Source organism: Pongo pygmaeus, chromosome 9 (genome assembly GCF_028885625.2).
Source record: "Pongo pygmaeus isolate AG05252 chromosome 9, NHGRI_mPonPyg2-v2.0_pri, whole genome shotgun sequence".
Lineage (NCBI taxonomy): Eukaryota > Metazoa > Chordata > Mammalia > Primates > Hominidae > Pongo > Pongo pygmaeus.
The window spans coordinates 15,763,261-15,786,708 of record NC_072382.2 but is presented as its reverse complement, the minus strand read 5'-3'; the positions used below and the strand labels follow the sequence as shown (position 1 = coordinate 15,786,708).

At 39.3% G+C, this 23,448-nt stretch overlaps 1 protein-coding gene across 1 annotated transcript; it reads left to right on the top strand.

Annotated features, from left to right (window-relative positions):
- The first annotated feature begins 2,591 nt into the window (after positions 1-2,591).
- LOC129007801 (olfactory receptor 4D6) lies at positions 2,592-3,536 on the top strand. The gene has a single exon (XM_054439072.1). It carries the CDS (start codon positions 2,592-2,594, stop codon positions 3,534-3,536), a length of 945 nt encoding a protein of 314 aa, XP_054295047.1.
- The last annotated feature ends 19,912 nt before the right edge of the window (positions 3,537-23,448 follow it).

Sequence of the window (23,448 nt, the reverse complement as noted above, 5' to 3'; positions counted from 1 at the left end):
GGCAATTCACTTCCACAGGAATGAAATTATTCTAATGGTGGAAACATCAGGGATCTAAGAAGATCACAGGATTTTTGTTTAAGAGGAATTCTGTATGTTCTAACCCCTCAAACTAAACTATAAAATACACTCAACTGTAAGAGAACTGAAATAAGAAAAATTAAGAACTATGTTTCTTATGGAATACTTTCTTTTGCTTTTATTTCAGGGAAAATGCTCTATCCTTTTTTCATCTGGTATACTGTCTTCTTTCTTTTCCTATCTTTTTCAAACATAATTACTTTTTTTTCAAATGCCAGTTGCCTACTTTTTATTGTTGAATTAGATTTTGGTCATCTCAATTATTTAAATTTTTTTTTTTTTTTTGAGGCGGAGTCTCACTCAGTCACCCAGGCTGGAGTGCAGTGGCGCAATCTTGGCTCACTGCACACTTTGCCTCCCGGGTTCACACCATTCTCCTGCCTCAGCCTCCCTAGTAGCTGGGACTACAGGCGCCCACCACCACGCCTGGCTAATTTTTTGTATTTTTAGTAGAGACGGGGTTTCACTGTGTTAGTCAGGATGGTCTCTATCTCCTGACCTCGTGATCCACCTGCCTCGTCCTCCCAAAGTGCTGGGATTACAGGCGTGAGCCACCGCACCCGGCCCCTTAAATTTTTTAAAATCATCTAGAATATGAGTCTTTGGGACATACAGATATTCTTTTGTTTCACATGCCTGCTGTATCAAATGGTTTGGGGGCGGGGTTGTTGTTTTGTAGAGACAGGGACTTGCTCTGTCACCCAGGCTGGAGTACAATGGCACAATCATAGCTCACTGCAGCCTCGAATTCCTAGGCTCAAGTGATCCCCCTACTTCAGCCTCCTGAGTAGCTGGGACTGCAGGTGCACAGCACCATGCCTGGCTAATTTTTTTTTTAATTTGTTGTTGTTGTTAAGACAGGGTCTCACTATTGTCCCGGCTGGTCTCAAACTCCTGAACTCAAGCAATCTGCCTGCCTTGACCTCCCAAAGTGCTGGGATTACAGGCATTAGCCACTGCACCTGGTTCATACAGATATTCTTACTGAAAGAAGTTTGTCCTCACATGACTGAATTTCTGATTTGGGAAAAAGAAGTATTAATATAGTAAATTGCTGTTATATAGCAATAGTAGAATATCCCTGGAATTTGAGTCAACAAACCTGGTCACAGTTCTCTGTCTTTCACCAATTCAAACTCTGATTCTGAAAAAAATAAATGTCCTTCTCTAGTCACTCCTAAAGTAAGAAGCATTAGACTAATTTATCTCTGAAGTCCTGTGATGCTCTAATGATCAGTTTTTCTGTGATACTAAAACATGCCCTGAACAATGATTGTAGCTCTATACTCTACCAAGAGCCCTGTGTGCCAATAGCAAGGTCCAGGCTTCCCAGAGTGCCAAAGAAGAGTACTTATGAAGGCCTGACTCTTCTCTTTTTATAAGGGATGAGATGAGGATTAGGTAGTCAGGCTACTTAATAAACTGTTTAAGCTTTATATACACACTAGTATTCTGGTAAGCCAAAGTAAGACCCAGACTCTCTGATTGCTCAGAGTGGTACAGTGGAAAAACCTCTGGAGACTATGTTAAAGAAAAATTATTCACCAGACAATTATTAAAGACAGGAAGATAGATTTCATTTAAAACTCTTGCAATAGAAGAAAAAAATTGAACTCAACTCGAAATATAGCGAAGACAAGTGAAGATTTATAAGCAATGAGCAGAGTAAGGAAGGTCAGTGGATTGAAAATTACTAAGAAACGATATCAAAGGTAGGGTGGTTCTTGCTAAACTGGCATAAAAGAATTCTAGCTAAAGACTGGCCAAGGACTTAGACACAAGGACTTAGATATTGAGGGTGAGGGATGAGGTTAAAAATAATAAATATATAAAAGGGTAAGGGGTGAGGAATTTGATTAGATTTCAAGGGTGAGGAATTCTCATTAAACTGACTTGGCAAGATTCCTGTTAAAATTGGGCTCAGCAAAGACAGACACAGAAGGTCAAGGTTGAGTAATAGTCGAGAAAGGGGCTCAGAAAGGCCTAACCAACATTTGGTCAAGGAGGGAATCTTTCTCAAGTCGGGAGAATGATTTGGATTTGAATCCTCGATTTACAATTCACTAATTTTGCGACTATGCAGATGTGAGTAAGTCATTAACTGCTGTAAAGCTTCAGTTTTCCCATATATAAAATGGAGATAACCATTCTAAAGACTCTTCAGAAACTTCATGAGAATCGAAATCAAGATGAGCTATTGCAGGTGAAAGCCCTTGGTAAAGCATAGGCAAACGGCCACAGTCCATCCATCTCTCTCTGGTCAGAGTGAGGATACAGACATGTGATGGTTTTTTCCTGTTAACGCAAGGTATTTACAATAAGAAGAACCATATGAAAGAAGAATTTCCAGACCACAAAGGGAAGATTGGCCCAGTTTTTCTGTGTAGTCATGATGACCTGGATGCTTGAGAGCAGTATGTGATCAATGATTTTGCCACCTCGTGTAGCCATAATCCAAGTTCTAACATATCTTTGCCCAAGGTAGGACCTGGAAGAGAGTCATCCCCATCATGGACCAGATCAACCACACTAATGTGAAGGAGTTTTTCTTCCTGGAACTTACTCGTTCCCGAGAGCTGGAGTTTTTCTTGTTTGTGGTCTTCTTTGCTGTGTATGCAGCAACAGTCCTGGGAAATGCACTCATTGTGGTCACTATCACCTGTGAGTCCCGCCTGCACACTCCTATGTACTTTCTCCTGCGGAACAAATCAGTCCTGGACGTCGTTTTTTCATCTGTCACCGTCCCCAAGTTCCTGGTGGATCTTTTATCAGACAGGAAAACCATCTCCTACAATGGCTGCATGGCACAGATCTTTTTCTTCCACTTTGCTGGTGGGGCAGATATTTTTTTCCTCTCTGTGATGGCCTATGACAGATACCTTGCAATCGCCAAGCCCCTGCACTACATGACCATGATGAGGAAAGAGGTGTGGGTGGCCTTGGTGGTGGCTTCTTGGGTGGGTGGTGGTTTGCATTCAATCATCCAGGTAATTCTGATGCTTCCACTCCCCTTTTGTGGCCCCAACACACTGGATGCCTTCTACTGTGATGTGCCCCAGGTGGTAAAACTGGCCTGCACTGACACCTTTGCTTTGGAGCTTCTCATGATCTCTAACAACGGACTGGTGACCTTGCTCTGGTTCCTCCTGCTCCTGGGCTCCTACACTGTCATTCTGGTGGTGCTGAGATCCCACTCTGGGGAGGGGCGGAACAAGGCCCTCTCCACATGCACGTCCCACATCCTGGTGGTGACTCTTCACTTCGTGCCTTGCGTTTACGTCTACTGCCGGCCCTTCACGACGCTGCCCATGGACACAACCATATCCATTAATAACACGGTCATTACCCCCATGCTGAACCCCATCATCTATTCCCTAAGAAATCAAGAGATGAAGTCAGCCATGCAGAGGCTGCAGAGGAGACTTGGGCCTTCCGAGAGCAGAAAATGGGGGTGAGCAGTCAGATGGAGAGTGGAAGTCTGTCTGACTTAGTTTTCTCAAAATGCTAGCCTAAGAGTAACAGGTAGCTAGCTCTTCTTCCACCACTTCATTGTATATCTTCATAGCCACTCGATTCTATTAGCTGGCGTATACAAACAAAAAGAAGAAATCAGATTAACAATGTGAGCTATTGAGCTTGTGGACTTAGGAGAAGAAGGGGGTATAAGGTTGAAATCAATACCCTAAATGCTTTTTGGTGTTATCTGTGACTCATACCAACACTTATCTCACTTTTAGCACCCGTAATATGGAAATATCATTACTTGCTCACAAGTTTGTCAAAAGAATGAAATGTGATCAATGCTGTGAGGATGATAGTTGTGAAGGTTAGTACTGCTCCTGGCATTAATCAGGTATTCAATCAACATTCCCTACTACCTATCCCTCTCTTTCTAAATGTGCATATACACAGAATATGGCCTCATTTATTTCATATATGCTTCCTCTGGTAACTCTGCTATATCCAGTCAATTATTGAAATCACTTTATTATTTTTTTTTTTTTGAGACGGAGTCTTGCTCTCTTGCCCAGGCTGGAGTGCAGTGGCGCTATCTCGGCTCACTGCAAGCTCCGCCTCCTGGGTTCATGCCATACTCCTGCCTCAGCCTTCTGAGTAGCTGGGACTACAGGCGCCCGCCATGACGCCCGGCTAATTTTTTGTATTTTTAGTAGAGATGGGGTTTCACCATTTTAGCCAGGATGATCTCAATCTCCTGACCTCGTGATCCACCTGCCTCGGCCTCCCAAAGTGCTGGGATTACAGGCGTGAGCCACCGCGACTGGCCTTGATTTTATATTTTAAGTACAGAATTTTAAGTATATTTCACCAATTAGTGAAAATGGAAGGAATATTTAAACTGTAAGTCAAATATGTACATGGACAAATTTATACATGGACTAAGTATTTCCTGTTCTCAGGTCTAGTCTACTGGTTTACCAACTGAAATTAAAAAGATGCTTGTATAGTTTGGGTACATACACACGCAGAGATAATTTTTTTTATGTTAACCTGAACTTCCTTTTCTTCTTTATACCCTCTTTACATTTCACCCTCGGGGCTTTTATGACTGGAATAAAACCGTAGTTTTTGTTTATGTATGGGTAGACAATTCAAGACAAATCATGGTGGTTCAAGAAAACAAAACCTGTCTAATAAATACACTTTATGCATTCATGGCCCACTTTTTGTTCCAGGAGAGAAAAGAAACACATTGTATTCAGGGTCATTTGGGAATAGCCACTGGGTCTGTGTTAGAATCCACCTCTCTCTCAAGGGAAGGATTCCAAGAGAGTAGATATCTAAAGACAATGAATCCTCCTTCTTCCTCCATACGCACCTCAAATCCACCCTTCAGCCTTCAACAATCATTCAAAAATTATCCAAGAGAAGTAAGGAAGCTCAAGAAATTGCAACACATTGAAAAAATTTTGCAAGGTACCAAACTGTTATAACGCATTAATATTTGGCCAAGAAGATCCTAGTAGTTGACATACATCCGTGATCCTCCCTGAGTCCTACAAGACAGAGATATTGAGCCAGGACTCTGCATCAGCTCCCCTGCAGCCCCAAGGGCCTAGAGTCGCAGCTACTCATGGCAGGAGGATCATTTGAACCCAGGAGTTGGAGACCAGCTTGGACAACACTGCAAGACCTTGTTTCCACACACACAAAAAAAAATTATTAGCCCCCTCAGGGAGCTTTATTAACTATTTTTCCTAATTGCTCCCTTATGAGGAAATTCAATACCAAAAATATACTGTATATAGTTATGTGTACTGAGGCCTTTTGAAGGGTCATACATCATTGTAATATATAAGTTTTGTTGCTCCCCTGAAAACGAATTGTCTCTTTGGGCATGTCAGGATCTCGTTGAGTGTGAATGATTATATGACATTAGATGTTTCCAGAGACCAATATTTCCCCAAAACTCAGAGAATCACAGAATAGGTAGGTTCATGTCCATGTGTTCTGGGGCCTTGCAAGAATTTGGAAAGCAGAGAAACGTGGGCATCCTTGTGCGTATCTGTGTGTGTGTGTGTGTGTGTGCATATGTGTGGACTTGCTTGCAGTAATAACTTGAAAACTGTTTAATAACTCCCTCTGGAACTCTGACACTACCAGAAGAATGCCCACTCTATTTCCACAATCACATCCAATAAAATTTCCTTTGCTAATTCTCATATTAGGCCTGAGCCTGAGACATTAGTGCACGTAGCAAGGACATTTTGAGCCAAGGAGAAGAGCCAACAATGATGTAACTCTCTTAGTCAGCCCTTTCCAACATGAAGGCTGAAGAGAAGACATTGAAATCTGGTATAATTTATTTTCAGAAGGACTTTGCCTTCAAGCACCATATTTCCCCACCATTATATATGCTGAGGCCCAGCTACCCAGTCTCAGATGGTGTAAATTCATGTTGGACACTGAAGGACCTAGGTAAGAATATTGAACTGTCAGAGTGTGAGATATTATGGATTATACATGAACATGATGAGCATGAAAAATGTGTCAAGTGTATAAGATATGGCAAAAATAGTTGAAAACTTTAGCAACAGGAAACCAAAAAAAAATGGATGTTAAACATTGGGAAATAAGTAATATCTTCATAAAAAGGAACCACAGCAATGGGGTCAGCATAATAAAAGAGAAGGCAGTTTGTATTTGATAGAAAAATAGACCAGGCGGTGGCTTACATCTGTGATCCTTTGAGAAGCTGAGATGAGCAGATTGCCTGAACTCAGTTGAGCCAACATAGTGAGACCCCATCTCTACTAAAACCACAAAAAATTAGCCAAGCATGGTGGTGCACCCCTGCAGTCCCAGCTACTCAGGAGGCTGAGGCACGAGAATTGCTTGAACCCGGGAGGCAGAGGTTGCAATGAGCAGAGATCACACCACTGCACTCCAGCCTGGGCAGCAGAATGAGACTCTGTCTCCAAAAATAAATTAAAGTGAAATAAAATAAAATAAGAAAAAGAAAGGAGCAGATTTTGTTTCAGTTTAGGGTTTGCCCATGAGGATCATGAAGCTCTTTCTACCAAATAGGTGCTTCCTTAAAAAAAACATGACTTTAACCTCAAATTCCCTTAACAACTGTGAAGGTTTCAAAGTCAGCTCCATATGCATACTTTGCCCATGGCTCACTGGGTGTCATTTCTCTTTGATTTGGAAACAGCTTTAGTCCCAAACCCATTCACCCAGTGCTGAAGCCTCGGTTCCACTCGGTCAATTCACACATGTTCACTGAAACAAAAATAAGCAAGCTGATTCAAAGAGAAGCTGTCCTTTCACAGAATAGCATTTTACATTTTGCAAATGTCTTCATAAATAACCCTTCATGATAGGCAGGAAAGATTTGGTTTTAGGAGAAACGGAAAGGAACCAAGTTAACTGAATGCCTACTACTGAATGACGGGTACTTACAAACACTACCTCATTTAATCCTTATGCTACCTAACAAAGTGTTATGCTTCCCAGTTTCCAGAGGAGTGAACTAAAGAAAAATAAAAGACTTGCCAAGGTAACAAAGTAGGAAGAGACAGAATTCCAGCCCCGGTGTGCCCTACTCCAAAGCTCTTAACATTATCCCACACTGCATTATCATAGACTGCCGCGGCATTTCACCATTGAGGATCTGAGGCACAAAGAGGCAAAGCGGCTCTCTCAAAGTCACAGAACATTTTCATGGCCTGGATCAGAACATGAATCTTTACCTAGCATCTGAAACCAAGTCAAAGATATGAGCAACATAGGCTGGGCACAGTGGCTCACGCCTGTAATCCCAGCACTTTGGGAGGCCAAGGTGGGAGGATCACCTAAAGTCAGGAGTTCAAGACCAGCCTGGCCAACATGATAAAACCCCACCTCTACTAAAAATACAAAAATTAGCTGGGCATGGTGGTATGCACCTGTAACCTCAGGTACTCGGGAAGATGAGGCAGGAGAATTGCTTGAACCCGGGAGGCGGACGTTGCAGTGGGCCGAGATCACACCATTGCACTCCAGCCTGAGTGACAAGAGTGAAACTCCATCTCAAAAAAAATATATATATATGTATACATATATATATGAGCAATATTGTTTCTTAGCCTGTGTTCGTCAAGATCCTTCTCACTCACTCAGACTCAAAGACCAATACATACAAGTCACGATGTGCCTTTATCAGCTAGATGTATTCATTAATGTAAAAAACATTAATAAGCACCTAACATGTGCCCCAGACTAGGTGAGGCTTTAAAAACATTAGGATGAATAAAACATTGAGCAGACAGGATGAACTTGAGGCTTAATAGGAAAATTATACTGAATTAAGGAGAGACAGACATACAAGAAATTAGATGCTATAAACCACGATAGGTGTCAGGGTAGAGAATGGCGGAGACACAAACGAGGGACCTAGGTGAGGGGTGTTAGGAACATGTGGTCAAAGGAGTATACCCTGAACCTGAGTGTTGAAAGCCCGGGATTTGTCAAGGCAGATAGTTGGGATATTCTGAGAATGGGAAGGACATGGTAGGCAGAGGCAGCAACAGGAACGTAGACCCAAAAGCATAGGCAAACAATAATTTGCATAATATTTGAGCCACTGAAACCAGAATCAAAGGAAACAAGGCACCAGATAATATCCAAGATGAAGAAAAGTCTTGGATGAAAAAAAAAAAAAGGAGTTTGGGGGCTTTTTTGGTTGTTTTTTGAGACAGAGTCTCGCTCTGTCACCCAGGCTGGAGTGCAGTGGTGCGATCTCGGCTCATTGCAACCTCCACCTCCCGGGTTCAAGCAATTCTCCTGCCTCAGCCTCCTGAGTAGCTGGGATTATAGATGCGCACCACCGTGCCCAGCTAATTTTTGTATTTTAAATAGAGATGTGGTTTCACTGTGTTGGCCAGGCTGGTCTCAAATTCCTGACTTCAAGTGACCCGCCTGCCTATGCCACTGCGCCTGACCCAAAAAAAAGGAGTTCAAACTTTATTTTTCAGGCAATAGGGTACCATTTAAAAAAATAAACAAAGAAATAACATGGTCTCATTTAGAATATAAAGACATTTCTGGAAATAACAAAGAGAATGAGGTAAGAGGAATGCAGACCAAAGAACAGGAGACCAGTTAAGGAATTCCTGTAATAATCTAAGAATAGATGACAGGCTTTAACTGAGGATGGAGAAGAGAGAACAAGAGAAGTAAAGAAAGTGGAATCCTAGGAGAGTTAATTTTGCACAATGTCCAAGTGGGTAGCTCAGTATATGTCACTGGGATAAAATGCTGCCCCCATCAGTACATGCTGTGGAGTTCACTGTGCCCATGTGGAATAAACAGACTCAGGAAACAAAGGGTCACATTCTCTGGAGCAGATGAGAGGCAATGTGTGTTTTGGGTTTGTTTATCCACACGATTTTTTAAGGTTATCGCCCTTCCAAAGCTTGTTTTTCCGCAGCCCGAGCACGATGCCTCCCAGCTGTGCACTGAACTGGGGACCTTCTATCTGTAATATGGTGCCAGATGACTCAGGCAGATGCTTAGGCTGAGTATGACTATTTTCCTCTGAGTTAACTTTTGTCATGCTGCCACCATCATAAATTTTATAAGTTATTGAAATTATGGTGTCAGGCTCCAGAAAAAAATATATATATATATTGAAGTGTTGTGAATGGAAAATGTATTGGGCTGAAAGTCAAACACTGACTTCACCACTACATTGCTGTGTGGTCTCCTACATGTCACTTCAGCCTAACAGGAAATTTACTTTTCTTTAATTGATCCAAAAGCAACAAAAGGTTACTGGTTCTTTGAAAAGATAAATAAAATTGATAGACCATTAGCAAGATTAACCAAGAAAAGAAGAGAGAAAATCCAAATAACCTCACTAAGAAACGAAACAGGAGATATTACAACTGACACCACTGAAATACAAAAGATCATTCAAGGCTACTGCGAACACCTTTACACACATAAACTAGAAAACCTAGAAGAGAAGGGTAAATTTCTGGAAAAATACAACCCCCTAGCTTAAATCAGGAAGAATTAGATACCCTGAACAGACCAATACCAATAACAAGCAACAAGATTGAAATGGTTATTAAAAAAATACCAACAAAAAAAGTCCAGGACCAGACGGATTCACAACTTAATTCTACCAGCCACTCAAAGAAGAATTGGTACCAATCCTTTTGACAGTATTCAACAAGATAGAGAAAGAAGGAACCCTCCCTAACTCATTCTATGAAGCCAGCATCACCCTAATACCAAAACCAGGAAAGGACACAACCAAAAAAGAAAACTACAGACTGATACCCTTGATGAATATAGATACTAAAATCCTTAACAAAATACTAGCTAACCAAATCCAACAACATATCAAAAAGGTAATCCACCATGATCAAGTGGATTTCATACCAGGGATGCAGGGATGGTTTAACATATGCAGTTCAATAATTGTGATATGCCACATAAACAGAATTAAAAACAAAAACCACATGATCATCTCAACAGATACAGAAAAAAAATTCTGCAAAATCCAGCATCCCTTTATGATTAAAACTCTGAGCAAAGTCAGCATACGAGGGACATGCCTTAATGTAATAATAGCCATCTATGACCAATCCACAGCCAACATAATACTGAATGGGGAAAAGATGAAAGCATTCCCTCTGAGAACTGGAACAAGACAAGGATGCCCACTCTCACCACTCCTCTTCAACATAGTACTGGAAGTCCTAGCCAGAGCAATCAGACAAGAGAAAGAAATAAAGGGCATCCAAATCAGTAAAGAGGAAGTCAAACTTTCACTGTTTGCTGACAATATGATCTTTTACCTTGAAAACCCTAAAGACTCCTCCAGAAAGCTCCTAGAACTGATAAAAGAAATAGCAAAGTTTATGGATGCAAGATTAATGTACACAAATCAGTAGCTCTTCTATACAACAACAAAGACCAAGCAGAGAATCAAATCAAGAACTCAACCCCTTTTACAATAGCTACAAAAAAAATAAAATACTTAGGAATATACCTAACCAAGGAGTTGAAAGTCCTCTACAGGGAAAACTACAAAACACTGCTGAAATAAATTACAGATGACACAAACAAATGGAAACACATCCCATGCTCATGGATGGATAGAATCAGTATAGTGAAAATGACCATACTGCCCAAAGCAGTCTACAAATTAATGCAATCCCCATCAAAATACCACCATCATTCTTCATAAAATTAGAAAAAAAAATCTAAAATTCATATGGAATCAAAAAAGAGCCCACAAACCCAAAGCAAGACTAAGCAAAAAGAACAAAATCTGGAGGCATCAGACTACCTGATTTCAAACTATACTATAAGGCCATAGTCACCAAAACAGCGTGGTACTGGCATAAAAATAAGCACATAGACCAGTGGAACAGAGTAGAGAACCCAGAAATAAACCCAAATACAGCCAACTGATCTTTGACAAAGCAAACAAAAATCTAAAGTAGAGAGAGGACACGACACCCTTTTCAACAAATGGTGCTGGGATAATTGGTTAGTCCCATGTAGGAGGATGAAACTGGATCCTCATCTCTCACTTTATACAGAAGTCAACTCAAGATGGATTAAAGACTTAAACCTAAGACCTGAAGCTATAAAAATTCTAGGAGATAACGTCAGAAAAACCCTTCTAGACATCGGCTTAGGCAAGGATTTCATGACCAAGAACCAGAAAGCAAATGCAATAAAAACAAAGATAAATAACTGGGACCTAATTAAACTAAAGAGCTTTTGCATGGAAAAAGGAACAGCTGGCAGAGTAAACAGACAACCCACAGAGTGGGAGAAAATCTTCACAATCTATACATCTGACAAAGGCCTAATATCCAGAATCTGTAACAAACTCAAACAAATCAGTAAGAAAAAAAAAAAAAAATCCCATCAAAAAGTGGGCTAAGGACATTAATAGACAATTCTCAAAAGAAGATACAAATGGCCAATAACCATATGAAAAAATGCTCAACATCACTAACGATCAGGGAAATGCAAATCAAAACCACAATTCAATATCACCTTACTCCTGCAAGAATGGCCATATCAAAAAATAAAAAAACCGTAGTTGTTGGCATGGATACGGTGAACAGGGAACACTTCTAGACTGCTGGTAGGAATGTAAACTTTCACAGCCACTGTGCAAAGCAGTGTGGATATTCCTTAAAGAACTAAAAGTAGAACTACCATTTGATCCAGCAATCCCACTACTGGATATCTACCCAGAGGAAAATAAGTCATTATTCAAAAAAGACATGAGCACAAGCATGTTTATAGCAGCTCAATTCACAATTGCAAAATCGTGGAACCAACCCAAATGCCCATCAATCAACTAGTGAGTAAAGAAACTGTGAGATATATATATATATATAATATATATATATATATTTGTGTGTGTGTGTGTGTGTGTGTATAGTTCACCATATATATAATGGAATACTATGCAGCCATAAAAAGGAATGAATTAACAGCATTTGCAGTGACCTGGATGAGATTGGGGAATATTGCTCTAAGTGAAGTAACTCAGGAATGAAAAACCAAACATCGTATGTTCTCACTGATATATGGGAGCTAAGCTATGAGGATGCAAAGGCATAAGAATCACACAATGGATTTTGGGGACTTGGGGGGAAGAGTGGGAGGGGCGAGGTATAAAAGACTACAAATATGGTGCAGTGTATACTGCTCGAGTGATGGGTGCACCAAAATCTCACAAATCACCACTATAGAGCTCACTCATGTAACCAAGTACCACCTATACCCCAATAACTTATGGAAAAATAAAATAAAGAAAAATATAGATAAATTGGACAAATTCTTCATAAGACACAGATTACCAAAATTGACATAAGAAGATTATTTTGTCTAAACAGCTCTATATCTGTTCAAAAAATTGATTTTTATCTTAATTTTTAATTTATATATAATATATGAACATAGTTTCAGAGTATATGTGATAATTTAATACATTCATATAATTTATAGAGATCAAATCAGTATACTTGGAATATCCATCATCTTAAATATTTGTCTTTTTGCTGGAACCATTTGCATCTTTCTCTTTCAGCTATTTTGAAATATACAATAGATTACTGTAAAGTATAGTCACTCTACTGATCTAATACTATGTCTTATTTCTTCTGTCAAACTGCATATCTGTCCTCATTAATCAAACTTTCTTCCCCCATCCTTCCCTGCCTCTGATAACCATTAATCTACTCTCTATCTTCATGAGATACACATTTTTAGCTCCCACATATGAGTGAGAATATGTGATATTTGTCTTTCTGTGCTTGTCTTATTTCATATAACATAATGATGTCCAGTTCTTTCTATGTTGCTGCAAATTACAGGATTTTATTCTTTCTATGACTAAATAATATTTTATTGTGTATATTTACCATATTTTCTTTATCCATTCATCCATTAATAGACAATTACGTTAATTCCATATTTTGACTATCATGAATAGTGCTGCAATAAACATGAGACTACAGTTATCTCTTCAATATATTGATTTCCTCTCTTTTGGTTATATACCCAATTGTGGAATTGCTGGGTCATAAGGTTGTTCTATTTTTAGTTTTTGGAAAACCTTCATACAGTTTTCCACAATGGCTCAACTAATTTACATTCCCACTAATAGTGCTGTCATTCTCTCCAGCATCCATTATTCCCTGTCTTTTTATTAAAACCATTCTAAATGGGATGAGATTATATCTCATTGTAGTTTTGATTTGAATTTATCTGATGATTAATGATATTGAACATGTTTTCATATACCTGTTGGCCATTTGTATGTCTTCTTTTCAGAAATATTTATTCAGATGTTTTGGTCATTTTTTTAGTCGTATTATTTGATTTTTGGCTATTGATGTGTTTGAGCACCGTTTATATTCTGATTCTGAGTCCCTTGTCAATAGATAGTTTGCAAATATTTTCTCCCAACAAAGAATTGAATTTTGTTTGTTTGTTTTTGAGACGGAGTCTGGCTCTGTCGCCCAGGCTGGAGTGCAGTGGCGCAATCTCGGCTCACGGCAAGCTCCGCCTCCCGAGTTCACGCCATTCTCCGGCCTCAGCCCCTCGAGTAGCTGGGACTACAGGCGCCCGCCACCACGCCTGGCTAATTTTTTGTATTTTTAGTAGAGATGGGGTTTCACCGTGTTAGCCAGGATGGTCTCGATCAACTGACCTCGTGATCCGCCCGTCTCGGCCTCCCAAAGTGCTGGGATTACAGGCGTGAGCCACTGCGCCCGGCCTTGTTTGTTTGTTTGCTGAGACAAGCTGGAGTGCAATGGAACAAGCTTGGCTCACTGCCTGCCACATTGATCTCCCAGGCTCAAGCCATAATCTCACCTCAGCTTCCCAAGTAGCTGGGACAATAGGCGCATGCCACTGTGCTGGAGATAGATAGATACATAGATAGACAGATACACATAGATAGATGGATGATTGATATAGATAGATAGATAGATAGATAGATAGATAGATAGATAGATAGATAAATTTTTTTTAAGAGATAGAGTTTCCCTAAGTTGCTCAGACTGGTCTCAAACTCTTGAGCTGAAGAGATCTACCCTCCTCGGCCTCCCAAAATGCTGAGATTACAGGTGCGAGCCATTGTGCCTGGCCTAAGAATTAGATTTTAGTTAAAACCTTCACACAAGAAATCGCTAAGCCCAGATGGCTTCACAGGTGAATTCTAATAAACATTTAAGGAAGAAATAATACCAATATTACAAAACTCTTTCAAAAACTAGAGAAGAGAACACTTCCCAATTTAGTATGGTTTTTGAGGATAGTGTGGCAATAATACCAAAACCAGACAATGACATTATAAAAATATAAAAGTACTGACGAAAATCCCTCATGAATGTAGAGGTACTCTGAAATGTAACAACAACAAAAGACATTACTACAAAAAATTAAAGAAGTCCTAAATAGAGAAATATATCATATTCACAGATTGAAAGACTCAATATTTTTAAGATTTCAATTCTCCCCCAAATTAACCTATAGATAAACACAATCCAAGTCAAAACTCCACCAAGACTTCTTGTTCATTACGCTGATTGTAAGTTTCTATGGACATGGGAAGGATTTTAAATACCCAAAACAATTTTGTGAAAGAAAACAAAGTTGGAGGACATAAACTACCTGAACTCAAGACTTATTGGACAACTACTGGAAAACTACAATCATCAATAACATATAAATGAACTTGAATAAACCTTGGAAAGGAAGAGAGAGTCCAGAAACACACACGTACATATATGGTTAATTGAATTTAAGTACAGCTATCTAGGTAAATCAATGGAGAAGGGGAGGAATAATCACCTTTTCAACAAATTATGTGGAAACAACTGATATCCATATGAGAAAAAATAAACCTTCACACTTACCTCTCACTGCAGAAAAAAATTACCTTGAAATACATCAAAGAGTTAAATATAAAAGTTCAAACTATTAGACTTTTTTTTTAACTGTCCCCACTTTCTTTTTTTTTTATTTTATTATTATTTTACTTTAAGTTTTAGGGTACATGTGCACAACGTGCAGGTTTGTTACATATGTATACGTGTGCCATGTTGGTGTACTGCACCCATTAACTCGTCATTTAGCATTAGGTATATCTCCTAATGCTATCCCTCTCCCCTCCCCCCACCCCACAACAGTCCCTGGTGTGTGATGTTCCCCTTCCTGTGTCCATGTGTTCTCATTGTTCAATTCCCACCTATGAGTGAGAACATGCGGTGTTTGGTTTTTTGTCCTTGCAATAGTTTACTGAGAATGATGGTTTCCAGTTTCATCCATGTCCCTACAAAGGACATGAACTCGTCATTTTTTATGGCTGCATAGTATTCCATGGTGTATATGTGCCACATTTTCTTAATCCAGTCTATCATTATTGGACATTTAGGTTGGTTCCAAGTCTTTGCTATTGTGAATAGTGCCGCAATAAACATACATGTGCATGTGTCTTTGTAGCAGCAACTATTAGACTTCTAAGAGGAAAGACAAAAAGTTTGCAATTTGGGGGTAGACGAAAATTTTTTAGAGAAGATTAAAAAAATAGAAAATATTGAACTTCCAAATTTAAATTGCTGCTACTGAACCTTGAAGAGGAATGCAAAATTAAGAAAGGGACAAAGCAAGAAAATAAGAAAACAATCTACACGCTTAATAAAAATTCATATCCTATGAATGAAATCAGTAATTCCCAGAAACCTCTAACCTAAACATGGCAATGAGATAAAAGTTCTCCCTTAATAGGAAATGGTCAGTGTAAAGTTGAATTCATTAATGAAAAAAAACAAAAATTCTAAGTTTCAGCAAGTTATAGAAGGCTACGAACTACATATGTCCACTTCCTGGGGAAAAAAAAAGAGGTATTTATTGGCTCTTTATTGGTAGAGCCAGAGTCCAGCAGAGAGGGCAGCATAAAATGCACACATAAAAAGCACCCGATTAGTGAAAAAACTGATGAATAAAGAAATATGAGTTTTAGTTTTTTAATGGTTTCTTATTGCCTAAAAAATAAAGTTTAAACTCCTTTTTTGGGAGGCCAGACGTGGTGGCCCAAGCCTGTAATCCCACCACTTTAGGACGCCAAGGCAGGTGGATCACCTGAGGTCAGGAGTTCGAGACCAGCCTGGCCAGCATGGTGAAACCCTGTCTCTACTAAAAATACAAAAAAAAAAAAAATTAGCCGGTCGTGGTGGCGTGTCCCTGTAATCCCTGCTACTTGGGAAGCTGAGGCAGGAAAATCACTTGAACCCGGGAGGCGGAGGTTGCAGTGAGCCAAGATATAGCCACTGCACTCCAGCCTGGGCGACAGGAGCAAAACTCAGTCTCAAAAAAAAAAAAAAAGAAAGAAAGAAAGAAAGAAATATGAGTTTTAGTGACAGAAAAACAATAAGTAAAATTTGTGTACTTCAAAATATATCAAGAAAATTAAAACAAGCTGTTGACTAGGAAGATTTATTTGCAATACATATTTCTAATAAAGGACTTGTATCCAAAATATATCCTAAAACTCAAATTAAGAAAAATTAATATAGCAACAAATTTGAATAGACACAAAATCAAAATAAACTATATGATAAGTACATAAAAAATGTACAACATCACTGATGGTCAGGAAAATAAAAATTAACACCATGGCCAGGTGCAGTGGTTCACGCCTGTAATCCCAACACTTCGGGAGGTCTAGGCGGGCAGATCACTTGAGTCCAGGAGTTTGAGACCAGCCTAGGCAATATGGCGAAACCCTGTCTCTACAAAAAATAAAAAAATTAGCCGGGCGTAGTGGCATGTGCCTGTAGCCCCAGCTGCTTGGGAAGCTGTGTTGGGAGGATCACTTGAGCCAGGGAGTTAGAGGTTGCAGTGAGCCAAGATCATGCCACTGCACTCCAGCCTGAGCGACAGAGTGAGACCCTGTCAGAAAAAAAGAAAAACACCATAATGAGATACTACCACATACCCATGAGAATAATGAAAATTCATGATGCTAACAATATCAAATGTTGGGAAAAACATGAAGCAACTGCAACACTGCTGGTAGATCTGTCAATTGCTGCAATCACTTTTTAAAACAGTTGGGCAGTTTCTTATAAAGTTAAACATGCATTACCATATAGTGCCCTAACACCTCCAGGTATTTACCCAAGAGAAATAAAAACCTATGTTCCCAAGACTTGAACAAGTATGTTTAGAGTAGATTTATTCATAATAGCCGGAAACTAGAAACAACTCAAATGCCCATCAACAGTTAATTGGACAAACGAATTGTGATAAATCTATTCAATGGAATACCATTCACAATAATTAGGGGTAAGTAATACACTCAAGAAAACAGATGAATCTCAAAAATATTTTTTTAAAAAGCCAAATACAAAAGAGTTCCTCTATATTATTTCTATAAAATTGATTTTTTAGAACAGAAATGAAATTTTCTTGAATATATATATTTATTTTCTCGACTATTATACATTTAAAAGTTATTTCCATTCTTATATATACTTGTTGTATATTCTGTTCTCTCTCTCTCTCTCTCTCTCTCTCTCTCGATATATATATATATCGGTGGGAGGTGTATATGTTTCCAATGCTTCTCTTCAGTCTTTTTTTTTTTTTTCTGAGACGGAGTTTCACTCTTGTTTCCCAGACTTGAGCACAATGGCACGATCTCGGCTCACTGCAACCTCGACCTCCTGGGTTCAAGCGATTCTCCTGCCTCAGCCTCCCGAGTAGTGGGAATTACAGGCATACACCACCACGCCCAGCTAATTTGTATTTTTAGTAGAGACAAGGTTTCTCCATGTTAGTCAGGCTGGTCTTGAACTCCCGACTTCAGTCTTTTACACAGCTGCAAGAATGATCCTGTATGATTATGTCACTGCTCTATTTAAACCCTCCAATTTCACTCAGAATAAAAATGAAATTCTCATAATGGACTACTCATTCTATATAATCTTGACATCATCTGCTAAGCACTGGTCTTTTTGATGTTCCAAAAACATGCTGCCTCTCACCTTAATACCCTTGGGTAAAACGCAGTTCCTATCCATTGCACCTATCTCACTGCCTACCTAGTGGTTTTTGTTCTGTTTACCACCAACATACTCTATACATTTTACTGATTTACTTTATTTATTACCTGGGCTATCCCACTAGAATAGTAGCTCCATGAGGACAGGATTTTGGTCTGTTTTATTCACTGCTGTACTTTCAGTTCCATGGGTATAAAATAGACTCTCGAGAAGTAATTGTGGTCTAAACAGGTTTTTACACTTTTCTGTGTATTTGATATAAATCACAGATGCCAGAGAGCTTATATAATCACTAAGTCCCTGCGTCACATGAATGCCATTACTGCATCCTATTCACATATTAATTCTTTTTTCCAATTAAATTTAAAATCTTAAAGCTCTATTCCCCAGTACTAAAATTCCAAAACAGATTCAGATCTGTCTGGATCCAATTCATCCTTCTCACCTTCACTGAAAGGCATCAACTCCCCTCAGACTCATTGCCTATTTAATACGTCTGAATCAGGAGTCTCCACACATGTAACACAATTCATCATAAAGCTTGTAGGTAAAATACATTCTTGTTCTTTTTATTAATTGATTCTCTTCCTTTCCTTGTATCTGCTGCTTCTCACTCAAGTCAGACGTTGATGACTGAGACAGAAGAGGATGGAAACAAAGGTCCATTCAGTCTGCTACTCCAGAACCAGGTTAGTGAGGCCCAGAAAAAGGCAAAAAAAAAAAAAAAAAACACACACACCAAGCATTATCCATCTCAACATGCATGTTCAGTCTCATGCTGTTCTTTGTAGACTAGTTTAATGTAATGAAACACAAATAAGTTCAAACTCATTGTCATTCTGGAAAGAGTGGAGGTGGATTCTATAGAAAACCAAACCTTTCAATAAATTGAGTTAGGCTAAAAATAAGTATTGCGTTTATGTGAACAGTTTTATTATCTTACACTGACCCATCTGTCTCCCAACTGAAAGAGTCCACATAAGTAGGGTTGGAAACAGGAAAATGTATATTCCCCAAATATCACTTAAGTTGTTTCTGTTTATATGGACATTTATTAAAACATCATGGTCATACTCAAATGAGATGGACAGTAAGTAAGTGTGTGTGTGTGTGTAAAACAAAAAAATGCATCATGGGGCTATATTCATTCTGTTTAATTTAATTAGAAACTGGACTGGAAGCAAATTACTTTAGGTCCAGTTCTCCTAGGTTTTTGGCAACCTAATTGCAACCCACAGGTAGATGATGTCCTCTGAGCCTTGCAAGCTGTGAAAATTGGACTCAAAGTCTCTCTGGCATAGCACTTGACGTGTATTAACAAAGTTCTTATTGAACTATGGTTAAGGAGATAGGTTTCCTCTATTGCCTCTAGAGAATTTGGACACCAACCAAAATATACCCATATGTGTCTGTGTATACATGGCATGCTTTGGTAACATTTTAATAACTCCCATTGAAACTCCATTACCAACAGCAAAATCAGCCACTTGACTTCTCTGTTGTCCAATAACATTCTCTTTCCAATTCATAAATTCAGCATGAGCCTCAGAGGTTTGAACATAAGTCAAGGACACAATGGAAAAACTTTTAAAGATGTGATTGAGTCTGACTTTTCTCTCCAAAAGCAGAGCAAAGACACTGAGATATTTAGCATTGCAAAGGGCTTAACCTTTAGACAAGATTTTCAAGAATTAATGTCAGTAGTCTTCTGTTATGCACTATACCTAATAGCATCCAATTTGTAGTTGGAGTTTTGGGATCAAAGGAACTAGGTAAAGACAAACTTCTAGCTAAGGTTAAGGTTTTGCATAGTGAAATTGAGATGTTTTTATTGATTATGTATGACTAACTTTACTTTGAATATTTTTCAGGTATATCAAATGCTTCAGAGTTAAAATAATCATCTCAATGACAGAAACAACAAAGTTGGGTGTTAAATATTGGAAAAACTGATATTGTGTTAAGGGAGATGCTGGAAATGTGATCCATTTGGTGTGAGAGGAGGCATCATGCATTCACTGTGACCCTTTGAGTTGCTTATGTGTGAGGCCACCTCAGCCTAAGGTCAATGCAAAAGGGTTTCCAGAGCTGCTTTCTGCCAAATGCTTACCTTCGGAAAGACTTTTTCAAATGCTTTTCTGATACAAAGTTTCAACCTATAATGACTGAACTTGGGGAAAAAATGAAATATTGTGTCTTCCATCCTGTTTCCATACCTTCCATTTCATACATTCTTTCTTCACCCAACAAAGATTCATGCTATATTCCATATGAAAGACAAGATTTACACTAGTGCAGACTTACCTAATGGGTGGTGGTGACAATTAAATAAGTCAAGTTTTTATACCACTTCATATATACAAAGGACTCAAATAATGGATTTTGTTACTGACAGAAGTGATCATATTTCCTACCATAGGTGCTGTGCCACCTAAATCTTCTCTTACAACACATCTCACTTTTTATTGTGTGTCATGTTCACTTATTTGCATAAATCTTCCATTTCTGTTGGTCTGTAAATACTTTAGAAATGTGGCCTAACTTATTTGTATACATTTGAAGATTGCAATAAATGTCCACCGGCTATGTATAAGGTGGCGTGAGTAATAATAATTATAAAATGTATTCCAAATGACCAATGACGGCCTATAAACATAGGTGTTATTCTAAAGATGACAATGTCTCTCATTGCTGTGTGATCCCTCCACCTTCTAAGCTTTGATCCAAAGAGGGATAGAGCAGAAGAAAGTGTGATGATACAGTATCCGCTGCCTCCCAGAAGGGGAGGTCACTGTCTTTTTCTCACCCCAACACTCAAGCAAGATCCATAACCTTTCATCACCACTTTCCAGAACACCCCACTCCATGTAATACTAGAAGTTCATGGATCAGAGTTGAGAGTAAAGAAGTCCAAGGGGCCGGGCGCGGTGGCTCACGCCAGTAATCTCAGCACTTTGGGAGGCCGAGGCGGGCGGATCACGAGGTCAGGAGATCGAGACCATCCTGGCTAATGCAGTGAAACCCCATCTCTACTAAAAATACAAAAAAAAATTAGCCGGGTGTGGTGGCGTTCACCTGTAGTCCCAGCTACTAGGGAGGCTGAGGCAGGAGAATGGCGTGAACCCGGGAGGTGGAGTTTGCAGTGAGCCGAGATAGCGCCACTGCACTCCAGCCTGGGTGACAGAGTGAGACTCCGTCTCAAAAAAAAAAAAAAAAGAAATCAAAGGACATTGTCCCCACCTACCATGGACGAACATTTCAGGCTTTCCTATCCTGATTAGGAGAACAAGAAGCTCAGCAGGCTTAAACCATTCATTCACCAACCAAACAATACCTAGGCACCATTGAATGTAATAATAAATCTTTTGTCAATGAGGTTTCTGTTACTAATAAAAATCTCCTTCCATTCCACACTTCCTCCCTCTGTACTAACCACACTGCATTTTCCAATGTTCTCTGTATAAGCATGTCATCTTCACCACTGACTGACGTTTTACAGGCTGTTTCCTTTGCATGATATATCCTATTTCTGTTTCCTGGAAATTCATCCAAATTGAGGGAAAACTTTCTCTCCTCTAGGAAGGCTTCCCGCACTAGTCTCAGCTAGAGCACTGCTGTGCTTCCACAGCACTATATTGGTACCAGCATCATCTCCCATGTGTGATTATGCACTTACATGTTTATATTTTCCATCAGAGCGAAAATTGCTCCAGAGTAAGAACTTTGCTGTGGTCATGTGAATATTGCTATTACTAGCAGAATCCCAGCCACACTACAGGGATTACAAAATGTGTGCCGAAGGACTGAAGGATTCATTGGCTAAACAAAAGCCTTCTCACTGGCCTAATAAAAGGAAGGTCAGGAATGTAATCAAATCCAGCATTAAGGAGTCATGTTCCATTTTAATGACATCAATTTCTGCAGCACAGTCTTATCGGAGGTGCTGCAGAGGTGTGGAATATTGGGCTGAACCTATGCTGATCCAAACTTACCTTAAAATTTTATAATTTTTTAAACAGTGCATCTGAGACTGTTTTTCTGCTGCCTTTACCCTAAAGTAAATGGGAAGAAACAACTGATCAAGTGAATGCTTAAACAATGATCATATGTTGTAACACATGTAATGTTGTAAGCTTTGGAGGTAAACAGAATCACATCTGAAGTTCAGTTCCAGAGTTACTACTGCTGTGAGTTTGAGAAAATGAGTCTACCTTTCTGAAGATCGTTTCTTTATCTGTGGGGAGAAATTTTTTTAAGAAATCTTCTTTATAGGAATACATAAGAGAATAATTCACAAGACACATTTACTCTTGGGGTATGGAGATTGCAGGGACGTCAAGGCTCTCCAGCTGATTTTCTCCCAGCCACATGCGGTAGGTGAAGACAGGATCTACTGTTGGTGAAGACAGAAAAGGCGAAGGAAAAACAGGACAGGAGGTTAGACCTCTCGACAAAGCCTGAAATTGGGCATCAACAGTCAGACCCCAGGGTCTGTACCCTCACTCAGTCTACTTTTCTCTTTTCTGAGACAGGGTCTCACTCTGTCACCCAGGCTGGAGTGCAGGGTGCAATCATGGCTCACTGCAGGCTGGACTTCTGGGGCTCAAGTGATCCTCCCACTTCAGCTTCCTAAGTAGCTGGGACCACAGGTGTGTGCCACCACGCATGGCTAATTTTTTTATTTTTTGTAGTGATAGAGTCTCCCTATGTTGCCTCACTCAATCTTGTATTCTCTCAACTGAATCTTTCCCTCGACTCAGATGCCTACTCCTCTCTGCTGACTCAAACTGGTATTACCCACGCAGAATCCATCTGACACAGGGCAGAGTGCAGGGGTCAGAGCCCATGTCATTCAGCTAGTTGATGGCAGAATAAGGACCACATAGAACTAATGCTCCAATCTCCCCAATCCAGAGCTCTCTTCACTACATCCCAGTGCCTCTCTCAGCAGCGAAATTCTTCCTTTGGAGAAAAAAAAATAAATCACCTTTCAGATTTTCAAAACTTTTGGTTCCTATCAAAATTTATTCCTGTACAGGGCAAAAAAAATAACTGATAATAATAATATTGACCATAAACCAGGAGCAGCCACAACATAAAAAAAAGAAAAACCTGGTACTTTCACTTCTGTCTTTTGAGAAAGCCAGAACGTTTGACCTCCAAAGCAGTATAAGTGACAAGAAGAGATGAAAAGATTTCCTTAAAGCAGAATAAAGAGAGGAAAGATTTATTACATTGGGAGTTTTGTACCAAAAACATCAAATTAAACATGGGTAATTGATTTTTTAAAATACACTATGTCACTACTTAA